Source organism: Punica granatum, chromosome 5 (genome assembly GCF_007655135.1).
Source record: "Punica granatum isolate Tunisia-2019 chromosome 5, ASM765513v2, whole genome shotgun sequence".
Taxonomy (NCBI): Eukaryota; Viridiplantae; Streptophyta; class Magnoliopsida; order Myrtales; family Lythraceae; genus Punica; species Punica granatum.
In genome coordinates, this window is record NC_045131.1 from 25,945,006 (window position 1) to 25,969,131 (window position 24,126).

Genomic DNA, 24,126 nt, shown 5'->3' on the forward strand with positions numbered 1-24,126 from the left:
CCAGATTAAAAAAAATATTATTCTAAATAATAAAGCATACAATTCATCTTTTTCATTTTATGTTTAAATTAATTGCATTGATAAAATGAATATTCCTCAACTTTTTTCGAGGAATATTCATTCCATCAAGTTAAGAAAATGACCATCCCAATGAATTGATGATTTCAATTTTTACATGTGCAACCAAATAATAAAATGGAGTTGAAAGAGAGGCTATTCCACTCCCCCTACAAAAAATATTCTTACCACTTAACCCATAAATATTTAAATCAGTCCACTGTAATTTGTGAGTCATTGTATAGAGTCATTATCTTTTACTCCTGTGCGTTCGATCTTTAGGCCACCATGGAACTATCAACACTTTCCTCCTTCCCCACGCATATAAAATTTTGTCAGTTTGGAAGTTTCACCTCAAAATTTTAAGAACATTCATCGAAGGGCAAGGATACGAAAGGACATAGCTGTTGAATTTTATTTCAATGATGTGGTCCGACATATGTATTCACATTATGTATTATGTGTTATCCTATTAATAGGCACGAATTGAGTGATTTAATAAAATTAAAGACAATTGGCCTTCTCTATATCTCGGTAAAATATAAGATTAATGTGTAGATATCAAAAGTGTAATTGCTAATTCTACGATGGCCGGAATTAGAATTACATAAACCTCATACACTAAAGTGCAATTTGCAGGTTTATGGTCCCTGAGCCATACGTTAAATAGAGCGATATACAGAGGCCCCATTACCCAAGGAATCAAACAGCCCACACTCTTAACATACCAGCTTGAAAAACCACGAACCCGATACAACCGTACACTATGGATTCAGGTATGCTTCCGACTGATCGATTTCTCGACGGATTCATCATGTGTGATCTTAGGGATTCAGTAATTTGCTTCTAACAATAGCTAGTCATACTATACCCATTCCATTACGTACCATCCCTATTAAAGTCCAATGAATGGCACTTGATTACTATACGATTGATAGAATATTACTTAAAATACCGTATTTTCTTAATAATAGAATAATATTCTATCTTCATTTATTTAGTCCTCCCCTATAAGTCGCAAATTCCCTCGAAAAATAACCTTTTTTTTCCCTATGGAATTCCGGTGAAGGATCCTACGAAAATTTTCGAAAGAAAATTTACCAGAAGTTTCCTTCGGAAATTATGAGTTTCCAGGTAATGCATGTATGACATTAATTTGGCCTCGTACGGCTAGAGACTTCTTTTTTCCTGTTAGACTACGAGGTGTTTTGAGCGAATTGGCGAGTCTAATAATAAATTTGTTATTTTCTCAACACTTTATCTTTTTATTTTCTCTTTTTGTATCCTCGATTAATTATATGCATCCCTCTTATAATAAAAATATATAAAGTTTTATTGAAATCAAGTTACATATAATGATTAGAAAAAAAGAACGAAATTGCTGCATATAACTGATGTACGTTGCTTCTCGATCGCAAGCCTTCGCCTGGGTAATCCACTTTTTTAGCTCATGTCACTGCTTTGTGCGCGCATTGTTTTCATCTTTGTTGTTTTCCATTTTTCCCGTTAAGCAGTTCTTGTTTTTACTTTGCTCCATAGTGGACCGACTCCGCTCGAATTGGATTAATCGGAGCTTGTTCGACTTCTGAATACTAAGGTGCACACCGAAAAGAAATATAATCAAGATATAGAGATGTTGAGGACAATTCTACGAAGTAGAAGTCGTTATTACAAGTAACACCAATACAAGAAAGTCTGAGGTCTGAGTGGCTTTGCTTCTTTAGCAAGCATAGATATTTCACACTAATGAGATAATTAAGTGACATGTACATATATACACGAGAGGACCAAGTACGTATTAGTTAACATTATGATATAATACATCTTAGTTTTCGGCCATAATTAGGGTGTTACAGACTCTAACTAGTCAAGTCCTCGATGATGAAATCGATCAGAGGTCGAAAAGCCTGGAAAATCAAGTAGTATGCCCTGTCCGTTGGGTGGATTGCGTCCCAGAAAATGTACTTCGATGCATCCAGGCACACTGGCGTCTTTGCGTTGCACAAAAACGATGCTTCAAGAAGACCAGTCCCGCAGCACCCACTGCTCACTACTTCGAATCCTGCAGTATATGTTTCAGCATTAGATACCGTTGAAATCCGGATGACATCATATACCTTAAGGATAAAACCGTTGAGGACTTCCAATTTTCGAACAACGGGAGAAATGGGGTGTATTGAAGTGACTAACACCCTCACCTGGTAACCTAGAGGTTCCGGGTTCGATTTTCATCAGTGGGACTACCCGTGCCCCTTTATTTAGATTTTCTTTTCATTTCCTTGTACTAGGTCATGAGCCTTCTATTGTAACCGAAAAAAAAAGAACGGGGATGAACGGATCCAACTTACCATATCTCTGGTGGTTTTGGATCATGTCTTGCAAAGGACCATAAATGTCAGCATAGTAGATTTTTGTTTCCTTATTCAGTTGGGTGCTCTGCAAGTGGCGCAATTCGGACTGAAGAAGTGTATTGTAGTCTCTCGAAACGGAGTTAATCCTCTCAACGCACTGCCTTCCGGTAAGGGGGATGGTGTTTGAGGTTATTATGACCGGCAAGCAACCCATCGGAGGCAGACCCACCACGGCTATCTTGGTCGCGCCTTGGCTCAATAGCCCCTATCAAATGTAAAATAGTCAATCAACACATTACAAAAGTCGTTGCCGCATTGTATTAGTTCGTATCTGGACCAACTTCTGCTTTACATGGGATTGATCTGTCAAAAGTAATAATTTACCTGGATGAACCCCTTGAAATGTTGGAGCACAAACTTCTCATAATTGGAGGCGGAGAAGCTCATCCTTCGTAACTGTGCAGTAAAATAATTCAGAGCGAAATCGTTCGTGCCAGCACTAAGTAAGAACATCGACCTTTTTATGAGATCATCTGTCTTTTCCTTTCCAATTGCTCCCTCAAGTCTTTCCCTGTACTCCTGGAAATACTCCAGCTGCTTCTGCAGAGGTACCACATTCTGAAACATTCAATAGCCTTGTGAGATCTTAATTGCCAGGACAAAAAAAAGAACAGATCAATTGATTATTAAGCATGGAAAATTCTAGCATGACACATGGTCATAAGGATACGCACAACCTGATTGTCAGATGCGCGTGTCTACGCAGGCCCCATCCGCTTCCAAGACAGGGGAACCACGTGTCACCGTAGATGCACTTTTATAGCTTATGTTTTTATCAAAAGAAGAGGATGTAAAGTCATATGATGTGATGGACAGAAATATATGGACAGGCAGATAGGCATGGGAACGTACACTCAATGTGGGCGTGAGCGGGTCATACCCCGATCCAGCCGAGGCAAAGCTAACTCCCGTCATCAGCTCTTCTATGTGCAAACTCTGGTTCAGATAGGGAGGCACGTAATCCTTGACCCCCATATAAGAAACTGTTTAAAAGAAAATAAAAATGAAATGACACAAGTAATTGATGATCATAGTCTTCAAACCGGAAAGTACTTTACGCAATTAAATTGAACCCAATTAGTATAGGACAATGTAGGCATTTGTCTGAAACTTGAAACTCATAATAATGTGCAGAGTCTGGCTTTAATATGTATAAATTGCAGAAGCCTTACTTATATAATCGGTAGGAAGTTGGCCATTGGTGAACCTTCCAGTGGCTACACGATTGGTGAAATCTCGGCCATTGTTTCACCATTTTGATACTGCAACTAGTTGACTTGGGAGTAGCTCTTGGGTATTTTTTATTTTACTCCGTATAGAGGAAAATGGTATTGGTTTCTGATGTAAATTCATCTGTTATCAATGAAGTTTCATCATTTATCCAAAAAAAAAAAATCTCGGCCATAGGGTGGAAAATTGCCCTTGAAGACTGTGTTAACGTAGTCATTGTTTCCGGGGTCGACAGTCGAGTCGCCAAACACGAGGAGGGCCGGGATCGTGTTGTTGAAAGGTGTCTGCTTTGGAGTGGCATGACCATTCGAAACGCACCCAGCAAAGTACAGGAGAGACAAGAGAAGGAGGTAGTCGCGAACGAACTGAAAATGTTGTCTCGCGGAAGATTTCATTTCTCTATGATCGATAAATAGATCGAGCAGACAATATTGCGCGTATTATCCTAGAGAGTGACTAGCTCATATATGCAACACATATGGACTGGAAGTGGGAACCCGTGTGGTATTAAATGGATGATCATAAATCATAAATATAGGCCTAAAAGGATGTCATTCCAGATCGCTACACCAACCCCAATTACTTTCACAACCGAGCGTTACTATCTTTCGACTTTCAGAACTGTCTTTCTTAATAAGATGCATGCAACTCTCGTGCATCCATACTTGCAATTCATAAAAGTAAAAGTCCAATAAGTAGCATTCTGCTACATATGATTGATAAGTGATACAAGACATTACTCGAAATATCCTATTTTCCTTAATAATGAAATGATATCTCTAAGAAAAGGAATATAATACAGTGCCACACACCCTCACCTAGTAAATAAGATGTTTCAGTTATCAGTAGCACCAAATGTGCCACTTTATTTAACTTTACATTTTCTTTTACTACACCTTTAATCCTCCATTAAAATTGAAAGAAAAATAATATCTCTATTAAAGGGTGGAAGATGGCCTTTTAGTCGGTACCCATTAAATGAGTGGGAAAGATTTGTGTTGGAGATAATATTTTGTCTAGAAAAAATTATATTTAATATCGAATGATTATATTGGCTTAAATTTTGGAGATTAAAATTTGATTTTATCTTAGAATCATATCAATTGGGAGTGTTTATTAATTAATTTATTTCTTTTTTTCCCTTGGGTTCCATATAATATGGTGGAATAGAATAGAATGAGTTTGAGAAAAAGAAAATGGAAAAAAAGGAAGAATAGAATGGAATGAGTTTAATAGAACGGAATATAAGGAGATTGAGAGAAATTTGTGATTTTTAATAAAATAGTATAAATGAAGAAATATAATTAAAATCTTACGCAGGATTAAAATAAATATTATTCCAAATAATAAAGCATGCAATTCATCTTTTTTCATTTTATGTTTAAATTAATTGCATTATACATTCTGTCATAGTGAGGCATATGATACTGCCCATAGTTGATTTGGCTTAGTTTTTTGGGACTTCTGGATTTGATCGTTTTGAACAGGGGTAAATGGTGTTGGTCTCTAATGTAATTTCATTTGTTATCAATGAAAGTTTCACCATTCATCCAAAAAAAAAAATTAATTGCATTGATAAAATGAATATTCCTCAACTTTTTTCAAGAAATAATCATTCCATCAAGTTAAGAAAAATGATCATCCAAATGAATTGACGACTTCAATTTTTACATGTGCAACCAAATAATAAAATGGAGTTGAAAGAGAGACTGTTCCATTCCATTCCCCCTACAAAAAATATTCTTACCACTTAGCTCATAAATAATTAAAGCAGTCCACTGTAATTTGTTAGAATGTGTTTGAATTTAGAATTGAGTTGAGTTGAGTTTTGGTTTTAATTAGTTTGTAATGATTGTGATGTTGAATTATAAGAAAAAGTATGAAAAAATAATGAATAGTTGAGATAAAGTAATAATTAAGTAATGATTGTGTTATTGAATTATGAGAAAAAATGTGAAAAAGTAATGAATAATTGAGATAAAGTAATGATTAAATAATAATTGTGTTATTGAATTGAAGATAAGTGAAGTTAAGTTGAGTTGAGTTAAAAAATATTCAAAATCCAAACACACATTCCATAGAGTCATTATCTCCTACTCCTGTGCGTTCGATCTTTGGGCACCATGGAACTATCAACATTCTCCTCCTTCTCCACGCATATAAAATTTGTCAGTTTGGAAGTTTCACTTCAAAATATTAAGAACTTTCACCGAAGGGCAAGGATAGGAAAGGACATAGCTGTTGAATTTATTTCAATGATGGGCCTGATATATGTATATCAGGTTATGTATTATGTGTTATTCTATTAATAGGTCCGAATTGAGTGATCTAATAAAGTTAAAGATAATTGACCTTCTCGATATCTTGGTAAAATATCGGATTAATTTCCATATATCAAAAGGGCAATTACTAAGCGGAATTAGAATTACATACATTGTTATCAGAATCAGATCGGACCGGCCGGTTCGACTAGTCGGATCGAGAACCGGCACCATGTCAGGTCCGGTTTTCTTGAAAATCGAAATTGCAACTTTGAACCGCCGAACTCATTGACCGGCCAGTTCTATGGGTTTTATGGGTTTCCTATTTAATGTAAAAATTAGTTGGTTGTGTAAGGATTTGAACTCATGACCTCTTGCTTCTCATACTAGCATACTAGTAACCAAGCCACCACCACTTTTTTGTTCTTTTAACTCTACTTTTAAGTACATATTAAAATAAAATATTTATTTTGAAGTAAGAAATATTAAATATAGATACTTTCTTATACTATTGTTATATTTCTTTAAAATCATCATACTTTTAATTTAATTATCATAATTTTTTTAGTAATATGAATATTTATTTTATTTTAAATAAACGTGCAGTCCGATCCATCGAACTCCCGGTTGGACCCATAAACCCATGAACCCGTACCCCTTCCGGTTCATCATCCGGTCCGGTTCTGAAAACACTGATTACATAAGCCTCGTGCACTAAAGTACAATTTGAGGGGTTATAATCCTTAAGCCGTATGTTAAATAGAGCGATATACTGATGTCCCATTACTCAGAGAATCGAACAACCCACACTCTTGACGTATCGGGTTGGAAGACCACGAACCCGATACAACCTCACGCTATGGATTCAGGTACGCTTCCAACTGATCGATTTCTCTACAAATTCATCACGTGTGATATTAGGGATTCAACAATTCGGTTCTAACAAGTGGCGTCAGAGCGGCACATGCTTGAACCATTGAGAAATTAGCATTCATAAAATCAGGGTTTGTGGTTTTCAATTCGGATTAAAGCTGATTCAGTGAAATTAGGTTTTGATTGCTATCGTTTTGTGATTAATTTCTGTGATTCAGGCTTAATCAGCTGGATTAGGGTTTTCAGAGCCTCTGTTGGTCGCGGTTAGCCCTCGGGCGGGGTAGGCGGCCACAGAGCAACTCTTGCTGTCGGGTATCGTGGTGGATCGTTGCTATGGGTCTACCGAGAGCACTGCAACGACCAGTAGTGGTCGCGGGCTGCGGCTTGCTGGCTAGTGCTCGTTGATCCTGACTCCAACGAGTCGGGCTCGTGGTCGCCCGTCATCGATTGGACTCAGCTGAGCCAGGATGGAATCGAGGGTCAACAATCGTGGCTCGTGTCTTCTGGGCATGGGTCGCCGCTTGCTGGCCACGGTTGGGTCTCCTCGACTCCAGCCATCGTGTTCTCGGAACTAGATACCTACTCGAACCCGCCCATCCCGTTCCTCCTCTCTATGTTTGTCTCTCTCTTTCGGACCACTCGAGCATCGATAATCACGGCAGTACGCTGGCGCAGCCATCGCCAGCGCAGTGGCGACCGTGATCGGTGGTAGGAGGGGCGCTAGAGTCTCGGGAGGTGAGAGGCAGCTAGGGGTTGCCAGGGAGGGAATGGCGCCAGGGTTTCGAGGCTGGGGGGTGAGGAGTCGGGCGAAGAAGGTGAAATTGACCCGACTCGGGTCGATTTCGGTTCACCCGATCCAGTTTAATTTGATTTGGGCTTTGGTCCAACAGAAAAGCGATTCGGCCCGTTTCAGTCATTCTGGCTTGGGCTGGGCTCAAGCCCATTCGATTAAGCTTCAGCCCAGATTGGCTGATCCGGTCAAAGTTTGACCGAACTGAGCGATTTTGACCAGTTTGGTCTGTTTGATCGATTCGGTCAGATCTGTCCTTTTCAATTGAATTTGAAACCCGTTCAAGCCCATCCAGTCCGTTTTCAGGATGGTCCGGTTCATATTAATTAACTCTGGTTTATGCCTGATTTTGGGTGCTCCAGACTCGATTTTAGGCATTTCAAATCTAATTTTGATCAGTTTTTAGGTCTGAAAATAAATAATGGCATTTTTATGAAATGTCTAATATTATGAAAAGGTTACTTGAAGCAGCATCTCGCCAAAGTGAGCTTTCTTGTATAGATTAATTTATTTGGAATATATGATGTCTGTGTATATGGAATTTCACATGGGTAGTGATCGGCCCAAAGGAAGGTTATTATTTGACTGGATTCCATATATGCCTGTGGTAATAAAACGAGACTATCGTAAGATTTTCCATGTGAATATTAAGTCAGCCCAATGGAAAGCATATTGATTGACAGGATTGATTGTTTGTATTTGATTATTGTACTGAGAGTACCACTAACAAGTTGACACTTCCTGTCCAAAGATGGAATGTCAATGTTGTGCTGGGTGTCTTGTAATGGGACATGCCATTATTTATCTGTTTGCATAAGGTTATATTGATTTTGTGAGTTCATTCTATTTTTCCTCTCTTTGTTCTCTGTTCTGTCAATACTTCTATTACCTTTGTGAATGTTGTGCTCAGTTCCATTCTTATGCTAAATGGTACAAACTTTAATGCTTGGAAGGAGAACGTTTAGATTGTTCTTGGCTGCATGGATCTAGACTTGGCACTCTAGATAGATCAGCCTACCGCTCTTACAGCTCTAAATTCTCCTGTGGAAAAAAGGGAATATGAGTGGTGGGAATGGTCTAATCGCCTGAGTTTGATGATCATGAAATGATCCATTCAAGAAAGTTTCAGGGGCGCTATGTCTAAAGAGACTGATGCCAAATCGTTCTTTGCTGCCAGTGAGAAGAGTTTCGAGAGAAATAAAAAGGCTGAGTCAAGCACGCTTTTAGCGAATCTCGTCTTAATGAGGTATAAGGACAAGGGGAACATAAAGGGAGTACATCATGGAGATGTCAACTCTTGCTTCCAAGCCTAAGGCACTAAAGGTAGATTTGACAAATTACGTTCTTGTGCATCTGGTTCTGATCTCCCTCCTTGCATAGTTCAATCAGTTTAACTTAAGTTATAACTGCCAGAAGGAGAAATGTGCTCATTTCCCATTGTGTTAAAGAGGAGGACAGGCTGAAGCATGATAAGACAGAGAGTGCTCATTTAGTATCGACCTCTAAGGACAATAGCAAGAAAAGGAAAAAGGGCAAGGAAGTTACAGGTGCCCCACAACAACTAAAGAAGCCTAAGGAATAGGCTAATGGTGCCTATTACTTTTGCAGGAAGAGTGGGCACTTGAAGAAGGATTGTACCAAGTATCACGCTTGGCCTGCTAAGAAAGGTACACTTCTCACTTTAGTTTGTTCTAAGGTTAATTTAACTTCGGTACCTAGACATACTTTGTGGATAGATTCAAGAGCTACTACTCACATAATTGTGTCTATGCAAATCAGTTGAAGTTGAGGGCATTCGCACATTCAAGTTATTATTAAGGATCAGTTGTTTTTTGGACCTAAAGTAGACTTTTGTTGTACCGTCTTTTAGACGAAATTTGGTTTCTATTTCAGTATTTGACAAATCTAGTTACTCTTGTTCATTTGAACATAGTCAGTTTAGTCTTCTTCTTGGTTCAAATGTTGTTGGCTCCGGTCCTTTATTTGGTTATTATAACCTTCATTTGCTCGATATTGTTGCCTCATTTAATGAAACCTTACCCATAAGTTCACGTGGTATGAAGCGTAAATTAAATGGCGAGAATTTTGCCGCTTTATGGTACAATCGTTTAGGTCACATATCCAAATAATAGATAGAGAGACTTGTGTTAGATGGAATTCTCGATATTCCCAATTTGGCAGATTTTGAGTCATGCATTGAGTGCATAAAGTGGAAACAAACAAACATAAGAAGATTAGATGCCAACTGAAATTCAGACGTCTTAGAACTTATACATACGAACATTTGTGGACCTTTCCCTACGACTGCTTGGAATGGTCAACAATATTTTATTTCGTTCATAGACGACTACTCTTGGTATGGATACATCTATCTAATCAGTGAGAAGTCTAAGGCACTAGATGTGTTCAAGTCATATAAGGCCGAGGTTGAAAACCAACTTTGTAGGAAGATTAAAGCTGTTAGGTCTGACCGCGGTGATGAATACTACGGCAGATATGACAGATCAAGTGAACAACGATCAGGACTTTTTGCTAGATTCTTAGAGGAATGTGGTATCGTCCCACAGTACACCATGCCGAGCAGTCCTAGCATGAATGGTGTTACTGAGAGACGAAATAGGACACTTGAGGATATGATAAGGAGCATGATTGGTCATTCTACCTTACTAGAATCCCTCTGGGGGGAGGCACTAAAGACCGCAGCATATTTACTTAACATTGTGTCATCTAAAGCAATACCGAAAACCCCAAATGAAGTCTGGACAGGCAAAAAGCCCAGCTTAAAGCATTTGTACATTTGGGGTTATCCAGTTGAGGCAAGGTCAAATAGGCCAAATGAAAAGAAACTGCACTCAAGAACGCTTAGTTGTTATTTTGTTGGCTACTCTAAAATATCCAGGGGTTACAAGCTTTATGATCCCATTACTTGGTCATTCTTTGAGACGGGAAATGTCCAATTCTTTGAGGATGTTGAATTTGGGGGGAGGGGGGAATAATAAGGTAAAATATGTCGTCTTTGAAGAGGAAATCGTTTCTCTTCCTTCAGTTGTTGCTCCTGATATTGATCAGGCAGTAAATTCAGAATATCAGGACAACATTGAAGTGCTTCCCATTCAACCTCAAGAGGTTCCATAAGAACAAACTCAATAAGCTTAAGAATAGGTGCCATTAAGTATATACACTCGAGAGAAGAGAAGTGCAATTCCGGATGATTATCTGGTATTTCTTAAAGAGCATGAGGTTGGCTTTGGACTAATGGAAGATGACCTGATCAACTTCCATCAAGCCATGCAAAGCTCTAATTCTCAAAAGTGGATCAATGCTATGAATGAAGAGATGAAGTCTATGGCTAACAACGACTTTTGGGATCATGTCCCGTTGCCCGAAGGTATGAAATCCATTGGTTGTAAATGGATGTTTAAGACCAAGAGGGATTTAAAGGGTAATGTGGAAAGATATAAGGCTCGTCTAGTTGCCTAAGGCTTTACTGAAAAGGAAGGCATTGACTATAAAGAGACTTTCTCTCCGATTTCCTCGAAAGACTCTTTTAGGATTATAATGGCACTTGTGACTCATTTTGATCTTGAGCTGCATCAGATATATGTAAAGACGACGTTTCTCAATGGTGACATTGATGAAACAATTTATATGGTGCAACCAGAAAACTTTGTGTCAGGAAACCCAAAGAGGATGATTTGCAAACTAAAGAAATACATCTATGGGCTAAAGCAAGCATCTCGTCAATGGTATCATAACTTTTATCAAGTGATTATTTCATATAGTTTTGAGATAAATGCTGTTGATGAATGCGTGTACCATAAGTTCAGTGGGAGCAAGTATATTTTCCTGGCTTTGTAAGTCAATGATATATTGCTTGCACGTAACAATATAGGCTTATTGCACGAAACCAAGAGATATCTTTAAGAGAAATTCGGGATGAAAGATCTTAGGGATGCCTATTTTATATTAGGGATCCAGATATATCGAGATTGTTCTTGAAGTATTCTAAGATTATCACAAATGAGCTATATTGAAAAGGCTTTGATGAGATTCGACATGAAGGATTGCAGATAAGGAGATACCCCTATTTCTAAAGGAGACAAGTTTAGTCTCAGCTAGTGCCCCAAGAATGAGTTTGAAAGAAAAGAGATGCAAAAGATTCCCTAGGCATCTACAGTGGGGATTCTGATGTCTGTGCAGGTATGTACGTGTCCGGACATTGCGTACATAGTTGGGATGTTGGAGAAGTACTTGAGTAATCCAAGTGTGGATCACTGCAAAGTAGTCAAACGGAGTCTACGGTATTTACAAAGAACAAAGCATTTCATGCTCACTTACAGGAGATCAGATCAGTTGGAGATCATAGGGTATTCTGATTCTCATTCCGCTGGATGCCAAGACAGTCGGAGATCTACGTCTGGCTATGTCTATCTGCTGGCTGGAGGAGCCATTTCTTGGAAGAGTGCTAAGCAGACACTTGCATCCACTTCGACCCTGGAAACCAAGTTCATATCTTGTCATGAGGCGTCCAATCATGGAATATAGCTACGAAATTTTGTCATAGGGATGCAAATTTTGGATAGCATTGAAACACCACTGGCTATTCTATGACAATAACTCCGCAATTTTATATTCCAATAACAACAGGGGCTCTTCGAAGTCTAAGCACATCGACATCAAGTTCTTGGTTGTTAAACAAAGAATTCAGAGTGACCAACTAATTGTAGAGCATATTGGTACAACTTCCATGCTTGCGGATCCGCTCACTAAAGGTTTGCCACCCTCGGTCTTTTGCGGGCATGTACCTCGTATGGGTGTTATGTCTAGTGAAGACACTATGGTTTAGTGGGAGGTTGTATTTATTTTGATACCATCCGGTTGCACTAGTACATTATGATTTATATGGTTTATTCAAAATACAGTTTATGGGGCATTTCACTCTAAATAAAATATTATTTGATCTCACTAAGAAATACAGTGGACCAGTTGGAAATAATCACATTTGGATCACATTGCATGTAATTTTCATACTGTGCACCCATATTTGATCTATGTCATTAGATATATTAATATGCGTGATTATTGATAGGTCTAGCCACGATAAATGTGTGTCAAAGATCGCTTTGGTCTTATGTTGATATGTTAAATGGACTAGATTGTTTGAATACAATGAAGAGTATTCATAAGGCAAATTGTAATACGTAACTCTTCGATAATACATATGTCGGCCTAAGTGGGACATTGTTGAATTTTATTTCAACGATGTGGCCCGACATATGTATATCACGTGAGGAATTATGTGTTATCCTATTAATAGGCCCCGAATTGAGTGATCTAATAAGGTTAAAGACAATTGGCCTTCTCAATATCTCGGTAAAAGATGAGATTAATGTGCAGATACCAAAAGTATAATTACTAAGTCTACGATGGACGCAATTAGAATTACATAAATCTCATGCACTAAAGTGCAATATAAGGGGTTATGGTCCCCGAGCGGTACGTTAAATATAGCGAAACACCCGAGACCCCATTACTCAAGGAATCGAACATCCCACACTCTTAACGTACCGGCTTGAAAAACCACAAACCGGATACAATCTCACATTGTATTTTCATGTACACTTCCGACTGATCGATTTCTCGACGGATTCATCATGTGTGATCTTAGGGATTCAGTAATTTGGATCTAACAATAGCTAGTCATACTATACCCATTCCATTGCGTACCATCCCTATTAAAGTCCAATGAATGGCACTCAATTACTATATGATTGATAGGATATTACTTGAAATACCATTTTTTTAATAATAGAATAATATCTCTGATTCTATCTTCATTTATTTCGTCCTCCCCTATAAGTTGCAAATTCCCTCGAAAGATGACCTTTCTTTTTCCCTAAGGAACTCTGGCCAGAGGTCCGACGAAAATATTCGAAAAAAAATATACCAGAAGTTCCTTTCGGAAATTATGAGTTTCCATGTAATGTATGTATGACATTAATTTGGCCTCATAAGGCTAGAGACTTCTTTTTTCATGTTAGACTACAAAGTGTTCTGACCGAATTGGTGAGTCTAATGCTTACATTTAAGTTAGATTTACACTATGCTGGGGTCATGCATGGGTTTTTTTTAATGAAAAAATTGTTATTTTCTTGACATGTTTATCCTTTTATTTTCTCTTTTTGTATCCTCAATTAATTATATGCGTCACTCTTATAATAAAAAAAATATAAAATTTTACTGAAATTAAGTTACATATATTGATTTTAAAAAAAGAACGAAATTGCTGCATGTAACTGATGTACGTTGCTTCTCGATCACAAGCCTTCGCCTAGGCAATCCACTTTTTTAGCTCATATGACTGCTTTGTGCGCGCATTGTTTTCATCTGTGTTGTTTTCCATTTTTCCCATCAAGCAGTTCTTGTTTTTACTTTACTTCGTAGTGGACCGACTCTGCTCAAATTAGATTAATCGGAACTTGTTCGACTTCTGAATACTAAGGTGCATGCCGAAAAGAAATATAATCAAGATATAGAGATGTTGTGGACAATTCTACGAATTAGAAGTCGTTATTACAAGTAGCACCAATACTAGAAAGTCTGAGGTCTGAGTGGCTTTGCTTCTTTAGCAACCATAGATATTTCACACTAATGAGATAATTACGTGACATGTACATATATACACGAGAGGAACAAGGACATATTAGTTAATATATGATATGATACATCTTAGTTTTCGGCCATAATTAGTGGGTTACAGACTCTAACTAGTCGAGTCCTTGATGATGAAATCAATGAGAGGTCGAAATGCCTGGAAAATCAAGTAGTATGCCCTGTCCGTTGGGTGGATTGCGTCCCAGAATATGTACTTGGAAGCATCCGGGCACACTGGCGTCTTCGCGTTGCACATAAACGATGCTTCAACAAGACCAGTCCCGCAGCATGCTCTGCTCACTACTTCGAATCCTGCAGGTATATGTTTCAGCATTAGATACCGTTGAAATCCGGATGACATCATATTCCATAAGGATAAAACCGTTGAGGACTTCCAATTTTCGAACAACGGGGATGAATGGATCCAACTTACCATATCTCTGGTGGTTTTGGATCATGTCTTGCAAAGGACCATAAATGTCAGCATAGTAGATTTTTGTTTCCTTATTCAGTTGGGTGCTCTGCAGGTGGCGCATTTCGGACTGAAGAAGTGTATTGTAGTCTCTTGCAACGGAGTTAATCCTCTCAACGCACTGCCTTCCGGTAAGGGGGATGGTGTTTGAGGTTATTATGACCGGCAAGCAACCCATCGGAGGCAGACCCACCACGGCTATCTTGGTTGCGCCTTGGCTCAATAGCCCCTATCAAATGTAAAATAGTCGATCAACACATTACAAAAGTCGTTGCCACATTGTATTAGTTCCTATCTGGACCAACTTCTGTTCTAAATGGGATTGAGCGGTCAAAAGTAATAATTTACCTGGATGAACCCCTTGAAATGTTGGAGCACAAACTTCTCATAATTGGAGGCGGAGAAGCTCAACCTTCGTAACTGCTCAGTAAAATAATTTAGCGCGAAATCGTTTGTGCCGGCACTAAGTAAGAAAATCGACCTTTTTATGAGATCACCGGTCTCTTCCTTTCCAATTGCGCCCTCAAGTCTTTCCCTGTACTCCTGGAAATACTCCAGCTGCTTCTGCAGAGATACCACATTCTGAAACATTCAATAGCCATGTGAGATCTTAATTGCCAGGATTAATAAATAACAGATCATTAATTGATTATTAAGCTTGGAAAATTCTAGCATGACACATGGTCATGAGGACGCGCGCATCCTAATCGTCAAATGTGCGCGCCTATACGGGCGACATGGGGAACCACGTGTCATTGTAGATGCACTTTTAAAGCATATGTTTTTATCAAAAGAAGAGCATGGAAAGCCATATGATGTGATGGACAGAAATATATGGACAGGCAGATAGGCATGGGAACATACACTCAATGTGGGCGTGAGCGGGTCATACCCCGTACCTGCCGAGGCAAAGCTAACTCCCGTAATCAGTTCTTCTATGGACAAACTCTGGTTCAGGTAGGGAGGTATATAGTCCTTAATCCCCATATACAAGACTGAAAAGAAAAACACAAGTCATTGATGATGATCAATTACTAAACTGCATATCGACCAATTCTTCCCGGGTAGGTGATCATTGATCATTCCTAACCCTTCAGTTCTTGCACAATGTCTGCACAAGTAAATTGTACTATGTATTAATGCAGAGCTTACTTATATAATCGCTCGGGAGTCGGCCATTGGTGAACCTTCCAGTGGCTGCATGATTTGCGAAATCTCGGCCATAGGGTGGGAAATTGCCCTTGAAGACTCTGTTGATGTAGTCATTGTTTCCGGGGTCTACGGTAGAGTCACCAAACACGAGGATGGCCGGGATCGTGTTGTTGAAAGGCCTCTGCTTTGGGACGGCATGAGCATCCAAAACTCGACCAGAGAAGTAAACGAGAGTCAAGAGAAGGATGTGGTGGTGAGCGAACTGAAAATATTGTCTCGTGGAAGACTTCATTTCTCGTCGATTGCTGAGATCCGCTGATACATGGAGCAGATGTGAGTGACTCGTTTATATGTAAACATTGGGACCCTGTAGTATTAAATGTTCGAAATAAATCTTGGCCTAATTGGATGAAATTACAGATCACAACAACAACCGCAATTAGTTTTACAACCAAATTAGAGTGTCTTCATCAAAATCAAAAGAGGTGTAGCGCAGTAACGCTCGCCCTCACCTGTTAACTTAGAGGTCGCACGTTTGATATTTAGTACACTATCCGTATCCTTTTATTAGTTATTTAGATTTTCTTTCGTTGTACTGAGCCTTATACCTCCTTTGTAACAAAAAAAAAAAATATAGAGCATCTTCCAACCGTAATACTAGAGCTTGTCCCGGTAGTTTTATAACTTAACTTAACTATCTTTTATAATAAATTTTCATGCTGATTTTTCTTTAATTTCCTGTTTCAAAACTCTCTCGCACTGCTGTTTGAGAAATCTTAATAAGATGCATGTGATTTTCGTGTGCATCTATATATGCGTATGATTCATATATATCTCGTACGTACTGTACATGCTCATTTATTTTCCTACCACTGTCTTTCATACCTTACCAGGCACGCCAACTGCCCAAGCACAGATATCGAACGACATTAATTTGGCTTACAGATAGTAATTTGGCTTTTTGTGAGGCTAGAACTATTCTTTAATGAGACTAGATAAATGGGTATTTTTGTTTAAATCTACAACTATAAAGCATAATAATTAATGTCTTGAATGGCTATAAGGGTGTGTTTGGGAGTTAATTTTGAAGCGAGAAAATTTAGGGTGTTTTTCTTATTTGAGAGATTTATTTGAGGGAGAGGGAAAGGAGAATGGGGGATTTGGAAGGAAATACTCTTCTTCCATTTCCTTCCATGATATAAAATTTCCTAACTCTCCAAATTGGAGAAATTTGTAGGAACTCGTGTTATTTGCTATGACTCTCTTCTCTACTACTCAACTCTTATTATAATAATTTTTTTAACTTTATATTACTGTTATTTACTGGCGTTTACATATATAGCAGTAATAGTGTATGTATATACTACCGTTATAATATATATACACTACTATTTTATATATATATATCAATAACTTTATACTAGTTGTAAAGTGGCCTTTGATATAATTAAATTATAGGTAAATAATGTAACTTAAAATTAATGAATGTATAATTGTCTTATAATATACTTTTATTTCATTAACTCTGCTCTCCATTCCTCTCCCTCCATAAAATCTCCCAAACAAGTTATGCATTATTCCTCCATTTCCTCTCTCTCCTCCTCCCTCCCCTCCCTCTCCTCTCCTCTCCTCTCCTCTCCTCTCCCTCCCCTAAAAACTCCCAAACACAGTATAAAGTTAAAAAAATGATATGTAGCCATTCCCTTCGTGTGTCTTCCACGTAGTACATAAAAAGCCTCCTCATTTTGTCATTAAGGAGAGCCAAGCTACCAGCTATATACGATTTAAGCGGGATTGTCACTTTCAATTTATCCAACTCCGCCATGACTTCCTCAATGCTATTCCTCTTAGGCTGCTCAAGAGACTTGAAACGAACTTGCTTCTCTTTGACGACGGTGGGGTGCTCTTTGGCTTCTATTTGAAACTGACCTTGAACAAGTCCATGCACTCCTATAGTTGTGCGCTTGTCGATGAAGGCCTTTGCGCACTCGACTTCGGGACCCAGATATAATAGGCTTTTGAACCTGAACAGGGTCGTCACTCTCATCGGAGCCTTTTTCGAGGTTGATAGTTTGTTTATGCTTTTTCTTGGATATTGATAGGAATTCCTCATGCAGCTGTCGTTCCTCATCTGAAGTCCTCAGTCGATCGGTCGAGGAGATGCGGAGAGCATCGATAGCAGTTGAAGCACTGAAAAGCTCATTCAACAGGCGGTAGTGCTTGCAGCCTCTAGTTCGGAATGTCTTGAAGGCCTTGTTCTTCTGCACGATGAAAAAATGATCATTGAACGAGACACTTCATTACATACGAAGCAACCATACAAAGAGAACGTATAAACAAAGGACATGCATATATATATTAAAATGAAGTAGTGATATAGTCGGCATTTTACCTTAAAAGACCTGTCGTATTTTTCAATTGATATTATTAGGAATTCAAGTTCACGCTCAAAAGACAAGAAAAAGATTGATATGATGTTATGCATAGTCGGCAAACGAAGATTGTACCTTGATAAACATATCCCATACATCAGGACTCGCATTGATAGTGTTGGTGTCTTCATCCCATCTGACTCTAATGGATTGCTTGTACATGGTCTTCAGTCTTGTCGCCTTTTCCTTCATCTTCTGGGAGTACATATGCTCATCGGAAAATTGCTTTCCTATCTCCACCGTCATCTCATCCCAATCCCTTTGCTTCTAAGATGTGGTGTTGCTCCTTTTCTACTTGTCAAGCATGAAATGAATGAAAGCCAACTCCATCTGATTAGTTCACTCGAGGATATTATCACCCTTAGGAGCCATGATGGATGCACTTGTCGAAGCAGAACTTCCACACATAACAGACAGCCAACATGAATAACACAACAGAAACAAGTTGCAGCAAAACATAATGCAATTTATAAGAAGTCAACCACATTCACATTAACTTAAGAAAAAGCACAAATATAAAGTGTCCATTTAGCACAATTAAAGCCACTTGCATTTGCAAAGCATCATGTGCCCCAAAAAGAAGAGCATATATATATATATATATATATATATATATAAGGGGTTTGGATTTCCCATATATTCTATGGAACGTTGCTTTAGATAGTGGGGAACAATGGCATTAGACGTTGGATTTGAATTACTTAGCAATACAACAAAAACTAGTGTACAGTTTTGAGAGTTTATTTTTTGGATGAACTCCACCGTTTACTCTTCATCGATAATTTGATACCATAAAGCATTTGCAAGACCTAAGAAAGACTCAAAATAGTACAAATCAGGTCCACCCAAATATGGCAACACTTACCCCATGGCTTACAGGCTCATTACAAAATTACAAGCCCATGCCTACTCAGATTAACCCAAAGAAGGAAAAAACCGAAAGCAGAAACCACAAGTCATTACAGTCCAAAATACTACTCATGTTGACTGCTTTAGAGCATTTCGAAATTTCAGACGAAGTTCATTGCAACACAAAGGCAACAACAAGGATAAGCATCCCTACTGACTATCAAAGATTGAACCTGGTGTTCAACTTGGGTGGTGACAGTCACCATAAAAATAAATAGATAAACAAAACAGGTTCACAAATACACACAGTGACCAGAGAAGAAAAAACATCAACATCATTATGCAACCGACAAGGAGAAATCAAGAAAAAGGGCAGGGGAAGTTACCTCGCCTGTAGATGGCTCTCCGAAGTAGAGGTGGACCAGTTCTTAAAGACAACGGTGCAGGTGAACCAAGCCATGGAGATGGGGGCCCTCGACAAAGACCTCAGTGGGGAATCCCTGTCCTTTAGTGACAGACCTCAGTAACTCCTAGAATCTCTCCTAACAAAGGCAAGCTTTCTCTGTTCTTCGAACTGTGTATTTTCCCATCTTCCTCACGCCTGTAGACTCTGCAAATCACTGCCGAACCTCCACGAATTTGTGAAATAGTGTCTTGATTGTCACTATTTGGCAGTTTCCGAGCTCAATTAGTTGGTTCATGTGCTCGATTTGGGAGGAAAATGGGACTGATTGAATAGAACCCTAAAACTGAGGAAAGGTTGGAAAAAGGGAGAAGGGGACGATGCTTTCTGCACAGTATGACGATGGCCCCTACCCAACGGTCATAATTGGCCAAGGAGAAAAAAAAATATCAAAGCACCGTGTGACATTATCTGAAGTCCAAGTCAAATAAGTCAAACGGTGGGGCCCACAATCTTCAAAGGCTACGGGTCACTTTGTCCTGATACTAGTAACAATAAGTAAAGTTAAACATATTTTACTTCCCAAACAAGGCCCAAGTATCTTTAAGCTTTTATTGATTGGAATTGGGGGAGTTGTGATTTTCAATTTTTTTTCTTTTTAATTTGGGATTTTGTAGCTCAAAAGAGTCGAAGAAAACCATTGAAAATGATCAGGTTCGAATTAATGAAAGAAATGAACAACGAACTTATCTTATCGGAGATGACGTTGTCAGCAAAACTGTAGGGCATCGAGGGTCTTTTCCATTTGGGCCCTTAGGAAAGGGATCGGGGTAATTAGAAAGCAAGTGGCTCTAACTTCTCAAGAAATTTGTAAGGATTTTGCATTTTGGAGGACCCAATGTGATAATTTAGTAGGTTCATCATTAACGTCTTTTCCTCTTTCATGAATGCAAGTCATTTCGGTTTTGAGAATTGAGGTGGCATCACAATATGGTGTTGTGATGCCACTTGATACATTGCTATTGGGGTTACATGAAAGATCATGTAAAGAGAAGCTCGGTCCGTCCTACATGGCGTTTCTCAACGCATCATCCCGGCTTTTGGTATTATATATAGATAGATTTGTAAGGTGTTCTCAATTTTTAGACTAAAAACTAGTTGATGCATGCTCGTTTTGCGGTAATATTTATCAATATTTAATTTGTATAATTGAATGTAAATGACTAATCATATCCAACTAAGAAATATAAATAGAAAAAAATGTATATACCACTAATACATATCAATATAAATTATTAGTGAGATTAAAAAAGAGGTGAATCATGACAACAAACAAATATTTACTCTAATCTGCCACTCTATATAAAAAAAGAGAAGCTCTTGCGTATGTTTTCACATAAAAGGACCCTTTTTGTGACTTTTCGACTTAAAAGAAATTGTCTTACACTTTTCCAAAAAAAAAAAGATAAAAGAAAGAAAGACACAGAAAAGAAAATTTCCTCGCCAAAATACAGTCCTTTCATGCTCGGACATGCTTTTACGACAGCAGATGTGCGAACAAATATTCGGAGAGTATTATATAGCTACTTGTTAGTGTAACACGCAATTAGAATGTGGCAACCAATATTTTCTCTAGATGTGCATTCTCTCTTCCTCATCTTTCCGCCCGCGCTTCACAGCCCGCCACAGCCAATCTTGACGTTTCCCTTTGCCTTTTCGATACTTTCTCCTCCATTCTCCCCTGTATATACTGCTTCAGTCTGAGCTTCTGCTCTTCTCCCATGCTGCGTCACATTTCGATTCAATTCTCCCTCTTCTCTCGCACCTGGCTTGCTTAGACAGACGTTGCTACAAAGAACCATCGTGGCCAAGTTGCTTTGCACCGTGCCCGCCATCCTTGCCCACTCAAATCTGCCCGTGCTCGCTTTGGGAGGACCTCCACCTAAGATCTACCGCTTGTATCATGTAAGAACAAACTCTGCCTTGACATTGAGATTTGCTTGTACTCTTTTACAGGTCATTGATTGATTGGTTGCCATTAATTGCTTGCCATTACATATAGCTTTGCAAAACTTTAAAAGTTGCTCCTACATCGTCTTACTCCCATGAACGCTGTGTGCTTGACAAAATGCTTTAGCCTGGTTTTGATGTACTTCTTAACTGGGTTCTGTTTTCTGCCCAGGAATTCGTGGTGTCTACAGGCAGTATGGAGGCGCAAAAGTTCATGCCCCGCCGCAACACGGTGCCTTCCCATGACCACGACGCAGCCAACCCTGATATCTCGAATGATGGTAAGTTTCGATTCTACGTGCGATTTCGTGTTTCCAGTTGGCCTACTACACCGCTTTAGTGATGGCAGCAGTAGGATTTTCCTATCATTTGCAGGTCTTGCTTACGGTATAACCTTTATGTTTGCATGTTAGGTTGCTTTATGAATCTCACTTTTCATTTTGCACGATGCGGAATTTTATTACATAGTGACTCACCAAATACGATGTTTAAACTAAGTAGGTTTTGCTAAAACCACACATTAACCAACAACCTTGCTCTTATTGATCCTGGCTTCGAACCTAAATGCTATTATTTTTATTTTTTGCTATTGTTCTACATCTGCATGCTATTTGCTTTTGTCAATTAAAATTTATAATGTCTATTGCTACACTAGAAGACCAAGTTATTGCAAGGCCCCTTACTTGGAAGGGTAAGCTCTATTTCATTAGTCTTGGAACGTATTCTCCACAAGGTCTCAAATATATCTTAGCTTTTGGTATTTTTGGAGGTTTAAATTTCTCTTATTCCTACAATGCTTAAAACAAAAATAGCTCATACCGCACCACAGCGGAGGTGCATTATCCATCAGCGTACTTATTGTTAATTAAATTAAGGTAGATTACTATTGTTGATGCTATTATTGGTACATATTACTCATCTGATTAGGAGGCTGGGGAAAGACGGAGCCTTTCTATTGAAGCGAATCAAGATAATGATATATATCCCACATTTTTTATACTGAAATAGACAATACTAGAGATATAATTAGGAGGACGATAGTGCATGATGTGTTGACCGTGAGAGAACAATATAAAGGATTTTTTGCTTTGTCATCTTATAATTTCATGTTCTTGTGTAAGAAATTGTCATTTTATATCGGGCCATAAAATTTAATAATTACCACCTTGCTATTGCGTATAATCTAACTTATGAAACATTATCTACCTACTAAAACAGAAACAATTAATAGCACATATCATATTTACTTGACATCAAAATATCATGAGACGTTAAATACTGTCAAATAGCCTTTATCCAATGATTTGAGATAGCACATACCGTATTACTTTACGTTATGTACATATTAGAAATGAATTTGAATAAATAAAAATAAGTAGTGTCTAATAGAAGACAAACAATGCACGTGCGACGCAAGTGCTGTAATACACTAGTCTAATAAAAATGCTAATAATATTTATGTATATGTCAAGAGAAATTCAACTTGTAATAAAATGTACAAAACGATATCGTTTACGCCTTGAAGAAGTAGGAAAACTAAAACGAATAGAGAGATTATGCATAGAATAAATTTTCACGTCATCCTTTAGTAGATATGTAGCGCATTGAACTTGAAAAAGATATCTAGTATCTTGAGTAGTCTTTGTAAATTATCGAAAAAAACTTTTGATTTTTCAAGAAAAATCATAATTATATATGAATACATAAAAAATAATATAAATAAATATGAAAACTTCATTGAATATGGTAAAATAAAATGTAATAATAAATTATTTAACTAAAAATGAAAGTTCCATCCATGTACAGTTGTGATTTTACGATTTGCCTTATGTAGCGCATCTACGTCCTATGTTCTGGTTTTTATATATTATAATTGATTAGTGCTCATGAGTACGTTGAATTTTCACTACAATTGCAAATTTAATTAATTCTTCCATCGAATCATAATTTATTATGAGGGGCTCACTCGCCGACCATGAACACTTCTAACGGCCTCACTTGGGATGGGCCCCACTGCCGAATCCCCGCCCTCTCTCTTCTTGAACTGGAAATTTTTGAGGGAAGAGAGGGGGAGTGGATTCGGCTTTGGGGGCACCCCCGCGAGCCACCAAACTCACCTTGGGGTAGGATTGCTGATAGGAGAGTGCCCATCGTCAATCTCCCATATCCTGCCATTCCTTTAAATTTTTTTAGCTTTTTAGACTTTTTATTTTTTGATTTTTAAAATAATATATGGAAGCAGTATATACGGAATGACGCCTGCCATATTAGCAAAAACTTGTTGATCCCTGCGTATTGTAAGGTAATTTTTCAACTTTTTCACAAAAATAGATAATCAACATATGTGACTTACAAATAAATATTAATAAAAATTATAAAAAGGAAGGGCAATCAAATAACTAAAATCATGAACACAATAAATAAACACGTACTCTAGATATATAAAGCGAACAATATACCTATAGAGAGGCCATTTGTAATACATATAAGTGCTTAAAGAGGAAAAAAAAACATAGCGAGTAGAAAGACGAC

At 38.2% G+C, this 24,126-nt stretch overlaps 3 protein-coding genes across 4 annotated transcripts; all 3 read right to left on the reverse strand.

Moving 5' to 3' along the window:
• Positions 1-1,663: 1,663 nt before the first annotated feature.
• LOC116208716 (GDSL esterase/lipase At5g45960-like) lies at positions 1,664-4,182 on the reverse strand. The gene is made up of 6 exons (XM_031542264.1): positions 3,865-4,182; positions 3,641-3,703; positions 3,321-3,451; positions 2,793-3,026; positions 2,406-2,673; positions 1,664-2,119 (listed from the first exon to the last, which is right to left on the reverse strand). Exons 1-6 carry the CDS (start codon positions 4,091-4,093, stop codon positions 1,917-1,919), a joined length of 1,128 nt encoding a protein of 375 aa, XP_031398124.1. The 5' UTR covers positions 4,094-4,182; the 3' UTR covers positions 1,664-1,916.
• A 10,054-nt stretch (positions 4,183-14,236) lies between these two features.
• LOC116207335 (GDSL esterase/lipase At5g45960-like) lies at positions 14,237-16,214 on the reverse strand. Of its 2 annotated transcripts, none has more exons than XM_031540241.1 (5): positions 15,901-16,214; positions 15,613-15,743; positions 15,097-15,312; positions 14,710-14,977; positions 14,237-14,588 (listed from the first exon to the last, which is right to left on the reverse strand). In XM_031540241.1, the coding sequence occupies exons 1-5, from the start codon at positions 16,190-16,192 to the stop codon at positions 14,386-14,388; spliced, it is 1,110 nt and encodes a 369-aa protein (XP_031396101.1). In that variant the 5' UTR covers positions 16,193-16,214; the 3' UTR covers positions 14,237-14,385. The 2 variants fall into 2 exon arrangements, with proteins under 2 accessions (XP_031396101.1, XP_031396100.1); XM_031540240.1 differs by having other exon boundaries at positions 15,097-15,330.
• Positions 16,215-17,564: 1,350 nt separating this feature from the next.
• Positions 17,565-19,980, reverse strand: LOC116209179. The gene is made up of 3 exons (XM_031542742.1): positions 19,568-19,980; positions 18,408-18,623; positions 17,565-18,161 (listed from the first exon to the last, which is right to left on the reverse strand). Exons 2-3 carry the CDS (start codon positions 18,576-18,578, stop codon positions 17,757-17,759), a joined length of 576 nt encoding a protein of 191 aa, XP_031398602.1. The 5' UTR covers positions 18,579-18,623; positions 19,568-19,980; the 3' UTR covers positions 17,565-17,756.
• Positions 19,981-24,126: the final 4,146 nt, after the last annotated feature.